The sequence below is a fragment of the Durio zibethinus genome, chromosome 20 (genome assembly GCF_047325235.1).
Source record: "Durio zibethinus cultivar Kanyao isolate XHJ-2024 chromosome 20, ASM4732523v1, whole genome shotgun sequence".
In the NCBI taxonomy this organism is placed as follows: domain Eukaryota; kingdom Viridiplantae; phylum Streptophyta; class Magnoliopsida; order Malvales; family Malvaceae; genus Durio; species Durio zibethinus.
This window is the reverse complement of record NC_143181.1, coordinates 1777776-1788021: the sequence shown is the minus strand read 5'-3', so window position 1 is coordinate 1788021 and position 10246 is coordinate 1777776. Positions and strand designations below refer to the sequence as shown.

General features: G+C 36.1%; 1 protein-coding gene and 1 pseudogene across 2 annotated transcripts; one reads left to right on the top strand and one right to left on the bottom strand.

Moving 5' to 3' along the window:
- Positions 1-14: 14 nt before the first annotated feature.
- Positions 15-1135, top strand: LOC111315362 (deoxyuridine 5'-triphosphate nucleotidohydrolase). The gene is made up of 3 exons (XM_022917029.2): positions 15-386; positions 471-562; positions 660-1135. The coding sequence occupies exons 1-3, from the start codon at positions 124-126 to the stop codon at positions 902-904; spliced, it is 600 nt and encodes a 199-aa protein (XP_022772764.2). The 5' UTR covers positions 15-123; the 3' UTR covers positions 905-1135.
- A 25-nt stretch (positions 1136-1160) lies between these two features.
- LOC111315361 (glucose-6-phosphate isomerase, cytosolic 2B-like) lies at positions 1161-9463 on the bottom strand (annotated as a pseudogene). The gene is made up of 25 exons (XR_016330611.1): positions 9255-9463; positions 9096-9186; positions 8928-9004; positions 8775-8843; positions 8638-8685; positions 8318-8473; positions 8142-8238; positions 7975-8017; positions 7510-7575; positions 7315-7401; positions 6846-6894; positions 6420-6492; positions 6227-6287; positions 5545-5611; positions 5159-5215; positions 4991-5044; positions 4772-4900; positions 4108-4171; positions 3929-4002; positions 3727-3780; positions 3579-3647; positions 3277-3365; positions 3019-3127; positions 2388-2524; positions 1161-2194 (listed from the first exon to the last, which is right to left on the bottom strand). The product of XR_016330611.1 is annotated as a glucose-6-phosphate isomerase, cytosolic 2B-like (transcript).
- Positions 9464-10246: the final 783 nt, after the last annotated feature.

Below are 10246 nucleotides of genomic sequence, written 5' to 3'. Positions count from 1 at the left end.
GGCCACAGGGGAATTAATGGACACAAAGGAAAATGGCGGGAACACTTGGCGCCATCAGTTCGTGGAGACCGAAAATCATGGCTTTATTTCTATATATAACAATATAATCGCTAGCCTTTAGAAATGTTAGTCTTCAAATCCATTTGTTGGAATCATTCGTCTGTTTTGTTTTCGTTCTCAAGGTCTCTCACGATGGTCCAAACAGAGCAGCTTAACAACGGCCCTGAAATCAAAGAGCCATCCCCCAAGGTCCCAAAACTTAGCCAAAATGGAGTACATGAAGTTGCTCAAGGTCCAATCTCACTTTTGAGAGTCAAAAAGCTCTCTGAAAAAGCTGTGTTGCCGTCAAGAGGCTCTCCTCTCGCTGCTGGGTACGATCTGTCAAGGTATATCCTCAAACCTTGTCCTTTATAGAAATCGCATTTGATTTACAGTAATTTTTGTCGTTTTTTTTTTTATTTATGGCACAGTGCAACCGATACCAAAGTGCCAGCCAGGGGAAAAGCTCTGATTCCTACTGATCTAAGCATTGCAATATCTGAAGGAACCTATGGTCGAGTTGGTATAAATCTCTTACCGTATTTATCTTAGCTTTATATTAATCCATTTTGATTGATTTCGTTGACTTAATAAAATTATGAGTTTTTTCTGTGATGTAGCGCCGAGGTCTGGTTTGGCTTGGAAGCATTCGATTGACGTGGGTGCTGGTGTAATCGATGCAGATTACAGGGGGCCTCTTGGGGTTATTTTGTTCAACCATTCGGATGTTGACTTTGAAGTGAAATCGGGTGACAGGATTGCGCAGTTGATTATTGAGAAGATACTGACACCTGATGTTTTGGAAGTTGAGGATTTGGATTCCACTACCAGAGGGGCTGGGGGATTTGGATCCACTGGGGTTTAAATTTCTGGGTTTTCCTTTTTCCTACTTTATGGGTTAGGATTTGGGGTTGCTTTAGAGGGTTTAAGTTGGGTAGTTTAGATGAGTAGAGGTCGAACAAAGCTGCTTTCTTTGGCTTATTGGCAATTTTTAGTTGTAAAGAACCTTTAATGGGTCAATGATATATTCAGCAATCAGCAGCAACTGAGCACTCTTGGATCTTTACATAATTAAACAGTTTGTGTTATTTTCTGATGTCTTGGTTCAAGAGAATTGTGAATTTCTAATGTGCATTTGTCGTATAAAATATTTGCTGTGCTATGAAAGTTGTACCCACAAACAAATCAGGGATTAGAAGGTTTTTAGAACCTATGAAAAGAATAAATATACACATGTTGGCATGGCCTGTATCAAGAAATTTGATTGACCCTAATTCATACAATATCTTCAGTTTCTTTCGGTTTGAAGGGGGAACGGCAATTTGGGCAGGTGGGTCTCCTTACCAACCAAAGATCAATACAATGTTTATGGAATATATGACTACAAACTGGATCGATCCTGCATCGTTCCCCAACCTGAAACCCATCCAGGCAGACGCCACAGATTGCCCTGGTATTTACATGATAATTAAACCAAGGGAGTTGCTGTATCTCTTCGATAGACAAACCTGAATAATTCTCTTCTTTGCCGGTACGGATGCTGCTTTCATCTTCATTTAGATCATCGTCCTGGCTAACTAGATAAAAGATTACAAGATAAAGCAGAACAAGGACGGTGATGCCCACAAAAGGAAAGGGAGGAGCTGGTGGGGAAGAAGGAAGCATTGCACGTAGGGAGCCATGGAGAGGATTAACGCCTGAATGGCATATATAAGCCTTTGTGTGCCCAGCTTGGGTTGACTTCTCTAATTCAAGTAATGTTTGATTAGAACTTAAAATATCACGTGTCTTTACCTTGAAATTTACTTAGAGTGAGAAGACGGTAATCACATATGACCTCCAAGGAACAATTAGGATACGGTATTTTAAATCAAAAGCAAGCCAGCAGGCAAACAGCGTTGCCAGTTTTTTCATAACAGGACTTCACATGAATTTTTATTTCACGCTATTCTTTTTTTTTTTGGCTTTCAATTAGCCTGTACACCATTGATGATCTATTTCAATAAACTGATCGTGAACAAGACTCAAAGGAGGTCCGTGCGGCATGCTCAAGCCTGAAGGTACTGATAGAGACTTGAACTTCAAGCTGTTCTATAGCACAACCTTCCATCTTTTATGCTCCCCCCCCCCAATCGCAGTTTCCCTATAGTTGCTTCTGTTATATAAACAATTGAAAAACCAAGCAATCATATACTGTCTAAAACAAGTTAATTTATTCTCTGCTACAGATAGCCTCAAGCAAATATTCCATGTCTAACGCTGTAGACTTATTAAATCCATTGTATAACCCAAAAGATTCAATGGATCTCCCTATACGCCAAAAAAACAAAGTCACAAAATCTTCTTACCACTGGGAAAATTTCAAGCATGACAAGTACAGATGAAGCTATGCAGTGCGAGGCATATTTCGAATAAAGCCAATGCATCAAGGCAGTTATATCCTTGGTAGAAGAGTAGGTGGGTCAGCTGGGATATCAGAGCTTGCCTGTCAAACAATTTATAACTTTTCAGTAACAGTGCAGTGTCATATTACCAAAAAAAACCTTAATCCAAATAAAAATTTTAAAAGAGCAAAGTGGGGAAACTTCTAAGTTCTAACTGCTAGCTCAAAACAGCGCACATATAGGAAAATGGTTCCCCGCAAAAGCAATGGGACCGTTAGAATTATTGCGACACCATAGGGACTATAATCATCATTGGTTAATAACTTGTTGACAGAAAGTGCCGGTACTATAATTACTGGCCACCATAAAAGTTAGATGTGATATTAAGAAATTTTCTTTTCCCAACATATATTGCAGTATTTCTTGTGATACTAAACCATATTGTTAAATTGAACAAGATGATTTACGTCAACATTCTATTTATAAATGGAGGGATATAGATTCTGGTCCTTACAGAAAGTTTTGAACCCTTAGCAATCTTAGAAAGGAAAATCAATGTTTACTACATTTCAGGGTAATGATGAATTTGTCTTACCTCTAGATATCTTGTTAACAATGTGGTAGTACTGAAATTAAAGCCCTCTACAGGTTCTTTTTTCGTACGTGATGCCTGAAGCTGTTTTCGGACTTGAGTAGCCAGTGACGGCATTTATACAAATGAAATAGATATTCTAAGTTAAAGAGGGAAAAAGCAAATTGCAAAGAAACATTCAGCAAAATGTGCATCTTGGAAGTTGGAACAATGTGATTATATGTACAGAACATGATGGAGTGTTCTTTGACGATACATACCTTCCCCAACTCAACTCCCCACTGATCAAAAGAATTAATGCCCCAAATAAAACCTTCCACAGCAATTCTATGTTCATAGCTTGCCAACAGCTGAGGCAGCCAAGAAGTCATTGTGTTAGACCAGGCAGATGAAGCACATTATGTGCATTAAGTGCTAGGTACTTGAAGATTAAAGCTAGAAAAATTATGAGGTAGAAATTGACTTATTGATGCAGGGCCATACCAATAATACCAGAGTCCTCAACAGTTATAACCGATCAGAAATGCTTCATTAATTAAAATTTAAAGAGAGAAACCACTCACCTGCCCAATATTGTAAGCATTCAGAGATGGAAGCAAAACACTGAGAGAAGGCCGATTCCCCGAGAATGTCTATGGAAGATAACAAAGCAAGTTAGGACATTGATTCTATTAGGAACTAAAGCTTGGTACAAAGCTGAAAGTAAATCACCTTATGAGGAATAAGATGCTGTGCAACATTCTCCTTCAACAACTGCTCTGCTGTCTGCAGTGAATCAATTTTTTTCAGCAGTGATACAGATTTTAGGCAACAATTCGTGAAAAATTAAAAAAAAAAAATGTTTTGAAACCTAATGACATTTGCCTTTGTAATAAAGAAAAATAATGGATACCTAAGAAAGCATAAAGCCTACCTTCCCATATGCGAGGGCATCCGGCTGTGCAAAAAAGTTGGACATGAGCTCATCATGGTTGCTCACCACTTCACCTGCCAATAATAATAATATAAATATCATGTTCAGTAACGCAATACAAACAACAAAATATGTTATCTTCAAGTTAGCAACGAATACAGAAATAAATTGTATTACACCTTTAAGGTACACAGGTTGCTGGCTCTTCACAATACCAATGAAATCACATGGAATTACACGTCCCTGAAGGTATCAAAATGAGAAGTTAAAATACTTATAGCTGCAGCACCTTGTCGTTTAGCATAGAGCTTGATTCTATAAATACCAAATGATGAACAACTGTCCCATCCCAACCCCACCCTATACCACTTGAGCGCAATAATTTGAGAGTACCAAAACTAGATCTCTTACGCAGATGATAAGCCATCAAGGTTAAGTGATAACAGAATCATCCCCTTCATCAAAGCCAAGGACACAGCTATATGAAATTAAGACTCACTGAAGTCTCAAGAGTTGGAACCTATATTATGGCGAATGACATTCAAATTCAACCAGTTAAAGTTCTCCAAGCACCTTTTAGTACTTCATTTTGTTATTTTCATGGTAAGTAATTAAGATAATGTGCCATATCTTGCACACTCTCTAAAAAACCTTTCTAGTCTCTTCATTTATGCTCAAGCTTCCAAATTAAGGTTGCCCCTGGGAAGATCCATAGCTCTCCTAGGAACAGGCCTGGACATATAACTCTAGTGCCTCAAAAATTTAAGGTGTTATAAGATGTTATATGCAGCAAGAATCACCTAATATTCTTCTATCATTTGCAAAACACAGCATAAAATTCACCTGGTGGATTAGTTGATAAAAGCTGTGCTGGCCATTTGTTCCAGGTTCACCAAAATCAATTTCACCAGCCTCATAAGGAAGTGGCACGCCATCAGTTGACACCCCCTTGCCATTACTCTCCATGCTGACCTGAATTGAAGTAGATTTAGCAATATATAAGATTTGAAAACACAAATCCAACCCCTCCCCCTGTGAAAAAAGGAGTTCCAGCAAACATGCCTGCTGAATATGCGGAGCAAATTTCTCGAGGGCCTGGGAGTAAGGTAAAATGGCCTGATATACACTTAAAGTGTTATATGATAAGTGGTAAGCATTTAAAAGAGAGAAGAAGAAAAGGGAGGAACAAGAAATGGCAAGTTTAATATAAGGTTCATGCAGAATACTCACTCTTGCAGGATATCCAAGAAATGAAACATTCCAAACGCTGAGTAAACCCAAAAGCACCTGACATCAAGTAACCACTAAGCACACCATTATACCAATTGGAAAAGAACTTGAACAATCAACCAAACTTATATTAGCAAAAACAGTCTAATGTGTGCTTGAATGAAAAACAGCATCTAGTAAATCCAACTTGGGAATACAAAGAAGTATTATACTAGATTAATCCATCCTCATTTAAAATAACCATAACCTTCATTCTAGTATTCTTAGCTTCTAGCCCAACTCATCTACCCCATCGTCATAATACCACTGGTAGATAATTCTATGCCAATCTAATGAGTAACAAAGAACCACAGCTGCAGTGGAAGATGTTACATTAAGACACTTACAGGTATATTCTTCTCAAAAGGAGCTGAATTGAAATGTTGATCAATACTTGAAGCCCCCTTTAAGAACCTTCAAGTAACAAACAAAAAAAAAACACTTATTCATGTATAAATCAAAATCAGCCAAAATATAAAATAAATAGATGAATGAATAAGTGTCAAAAGCACCAAGGCAAAGAACGGATTAAGAGCTAGGTTAAAACTTGAAACCTACCTTTTATAAATCACACACTCTTACTTGTCATACTTTTGTTAGTATTTGCAGATTCTCATGGCACTCAAAATAGTTTTTATGTTCTCATGCAATAATGATTAAAGTTAAAAATATGTCCATTAGCAACTAACATTTTTTGTCATCTTTATACTACAATTTGATTTCCTAAGAAACTGTTTAGAGCTACAACTTTTTGTCAAGAAAGGGGAAATAAACCCGTTCTCAGTGCATGTAAAACTGAACTTTTATGATACATGAACTCCATGGAGAAAAATGACAAAGAAAACCCCTTTTCTCCTAAGTTCTGCTTCAAGTGATGTATTGCCTTAGAACAGTGAAGGTGGTTTTAAAATTGCACAAATCAGTCTCACCTATCATATATGGACTCCTAATGGATATTATATAATTTATAAGTTGTTAAAATTAGAAAGGTGAGTGCAGTATAGTCGAAACAATAAGAAGTTACCGTACTTTTCTACTATTGGGAAACCATACTGCAGAGACAAAGGCAACACTCCAACAGCACTGCAAACTGCAAAGGCAGTTTACTTCATGGTTAATCATCTTCCACAATTCAACTAGAAAAGGTCTCATTCCTTGAAAGAAATCAAATGACCACTAATGATCCTTAGAAAAAAGCAAGAGGATAGGGAATAAAACTTACCACTGTAACGACCACCAACCCAATCCCAGAATGCAAATGCATTATTAGGATCAATGCCAAACTTTTCAACAAGCTGCATAGATTTATAAGCAGAGTAGGATCAATACCAGTGTATGATATGAAATATGAAGCCACATTTATTAGTGCTTCAGCAATTGAAGAGGAGAAAGGGAATAAATACGAAGCTATGAAGCACAGAAATTGAAAAAAAGAAAAGAGGAATTCATAATCAAGAGGCCATCTGTTTCAAGCAAAATGAGAATAAACATTTTCACTTTATCAAACTTAAGCTATGAATTGTACTCTAGAATGCTAGAAACACTTGATTTGCTGCACCAAACCCAAAATAAAAGATTCAATATGTACGTGGCAGTGCACTAAATGCTTAATCACTCAAATTCAATAGATGAAATAACAAACTGATACCATTAGATTGGTACTGACTTCCACCATGTGTTTTGCAACTGCAGAAGGCCTGAAAAGGTATTTTGAATCATAAGTGGCTTAATAATGAAGAATTGTTGTACCACATTTTACATTAAAAAAAAAAAAAGAGAGAGAAAAATCTAGAGGTATTCACAAAATATCCAGAAATGTTATAACAGGCAATAAAAAATCGAAACCCTCCAATCCAGGAAACTTTTATATTATACATTAATTCCTTAAATATTGAGAATGACTCCTAACAATATTGAGAAAATAAAGCACTTATTAAAATCATTCAAAGATAAGAATATCTCCTCCATTTTGCTCAATGCATTATCACTCTGAATTTTAATTGTTAAATTTTACTTAGAAATAGTTCCAAAAAATATTCATGCAGAATAGTACCAGAATCTCAAACTACCACAGCATGCACATTGATGAAAATAAGTAGTTTTATCATGGCACTAACCCAAGAGCAGATGAAATCCATTCCCTCATTGTTCGAGCATTCAACATAGTTTCAGCCGTTGTGAAAGTCTTCGAAACCACGACAACCGGATTAAATTAAAAGCAAATGAAATCAGAAGAATCAACACTGCAAAAAGGAGTTTAGAGAAGAGAAAAACAACATGCTTTGAGATGAATAAAAAGAAAGTAATTACCAAGAGTGGTTTCAGGGTTTAATCCCGTGATATTCCTAGCAACATCAATAGGATCCACATTTGCAAGGCTGTGGCAATGCAAACAGGAGATTATGTTGAATTTCTAGAATAACCAAATGAAACAACTACTTATTATGCATGCAGGATTTACAAATTACAATGAAAATGTCAGAGAAGAAGCTAGAATAACAGGAACTTCATGTTGAGAATCCACCACAAGCAAAACGCTTTTTTGACTTAATCTCTCTTATGCCAACGCCAGTCTTAGCAGGCCTATCACAATTGTACAGTTCTTGTTCTATTCAAGTTGCCCCAACCTGCATTTCTTCGACACCTTCCCCCTCCCCCTCCCCCTCCTTCACTCCCCCAAAACGAAAGAAGCAGTTCTATTGCCAATCTTATAATACAATGAAAGAAAGAAAGTAGACACAAAAAAATACCACTTGCAGTAACAAACAACTACTTACAAACGTAGCTGGCGTCCTTTTGCAAATTCAACCGCCTCAGGGTCTGTGAATGGTAAAGACTCAAGAGTAAACCAAATGCATCAGCTATGCTTTCTTCTTCATAGGTTACAAGTAAAAAGATCAAGTACCAGGATAACACAAATAATAGTAAAGTGCACCAGCATTACGTGTTTGAAGAGCAGTATGAACAAATAAAGGACCTAAGAAACTGCCACCAATACCAATTGCAATAATATCCTTCAGTGGTTTTCCAGTACATCCGATCTGCCAAGATTTACCTGTTTCTCAGCAATTGAGGAACAAAATATTCAACTTGGATGTATAAGAACAGAGTAATAAGTACCCATGAGCCACTGCGAACTTTCTCTGAAAAATCCTTGATCTTATCCAGAACATTCCAAACATCTAGCACCACATTCTTTCCATCACTGTATATAACCGCATCCCTTGGTGCACGGAGAGCTACATGAAGCACTGACCTATTTTCTGTGCTATTTATCTGAAATGTTCCAGCAAGAAACAATGCAAAGTCTAATGCATGAAATCCTATTCAACAATTATAGCCAGAAACCAATATATCATAACTAATGTTTAAATCAAAGCATCAAACCAAACAGTCTTATCTTTAAAAAACAAATGGTGCGAAGAGAAACTTATACTCACATGCTCGCCGCTGTACATTCGGTTAATTTGTTGTTTGAGAGAAGCAGCCTAAAAATATGAAAAAAGATTTTAATAAAATCGAAATTTATTATTATTTAAATCCATAATTTCAGAAACGATAATTAATCCAAATTCACCTCTGCTAATTTATAGAGCTTATCCATGGTGACAAGAGTGGCGCGTTGCCTTGAGTAATATCGAACTCACTGTAGAAACATGTACATATAAACTTAAAGCTTTTTGTAGATATCGAATCAGAGAAAGAATGAGAGTTCAACTGAGGATCTTACACCATCATCGATTGGCATCGCTCTTTGTCGTTCATCAAGTCACGAAGATGACTTTTCTTGATGTCCTCGACATGAGTCTGCAAAATTCCAAACGAATCTCGTGTTGAAAACAGAGACTTTCTTGCTATTTTAACTACAAACTTGGCTAGAAAGTGACCGCGAAGTTACCTTCAAGTCCTTCCATGGCTCCGTGTCGCAGATTAGAGTGGTCGAAGCCATCTCAGTTTATATTAAAATTTTAAAACGACACAAACAAACTCTGCAACAGATAAAAACTATATTAGCTTGAGATTTCAAACTAATGCGAATAATAGCTTGATATGTTACCTGAGAAAAGGAAGAAATCCAGATGACGATGAAGGGTTAAAAACTAATGGCCGCAAAAAAGATGAAGCTGGCAAAAGCTTCGGCGAGGTGAAGAGGGTCACTTGGCTAGAAAACGTAAATGGCTACGTGGCAGAGATGCGAGCGTCGAAAGGGCATCTGTCAATTGATTCCGGTCCCTGAAACTAGTGTCCGGTTCAACGGTTTTGGAAATTTGAAGTTTGTTTGATTGTGACTTTTCAGGGTTGAATTCCGTGGGCAACGATTTTCGATGGGCCCAAGAAGATGTTAGTGCTAAAACAACCGCGTGAGATATTGGACTCGTGCCAAAAGCCAAAAGCCCAAGCCCAAATCCAGTGTTTTTAGAAAAAAATAATTTTAAAAAATTTATAATAATAACCGCTGAACGACAACACGATGTTCGTGTGTAAAGTGTAATTTATAAAAATACAAATAGTTAAATTTGATTGTTTGGATTTTTTTTTTCTTTCCTTTATATTTTCTCATACACGCATAAAATAATTGACATCCCAAAAAATAAAAAACAACAATAATGTAAGATCATAGTCATTTCGTTTTTTCCAGTTTAAAAATTAATTTTTAAAATATTTAATCCTATCGTATTTTGTTTTACCGGTTGATTTGAAAGAGGATGACAAATTATAAAAGATTGGCAGCAATCTTTTAACTAATCAGTGCATCCTACCAATAGTATTATTGATTTGATGCTTTATACCACATAAAATATCTTATGGAAATCTTATTTTCATTTAACACCTCTTTGTTTTTTTTTTATTAAAATTAAAAAAAATTTATAATATTAAAATTTAAATTTAAATTTTAATAAATTTGATATTATTTTTAAATATTATTGTAAAATTCTACTCCCCTTAAATGTTAAAAAAATATATATATATTTAAAGAGCTCAAAGGTTCGTGATTTTGTGCTTCGAATTCAATTACAAAATTTTTATATAATAGTATTGTTCTTACAT

Excerpts from the sequence above, each read along its gene's own strand:
- LOC111315362 (XM_022917029.2), top strand. The coding sequence starts at position 124 with ATGTTAGTCTTCAAATCCATTTGTTGGAATCATTCGTCTGTTTTGTTT. Across the intron at positions 387-470 it reads GCTGGGTACGATCTGTCAAG|TGCAACCGATACCAAAGTGC; the intron begins GTATATCCTCAA and ends TTTATGGCACAG. Across the intron at positions 563-659 it reads AGGAACCTATGGTCGAGTTG|CGCCGAGGTCTGGTTTGGCT; the intron begins GTATAAATCTCT and ends TCTGTGATGTAG.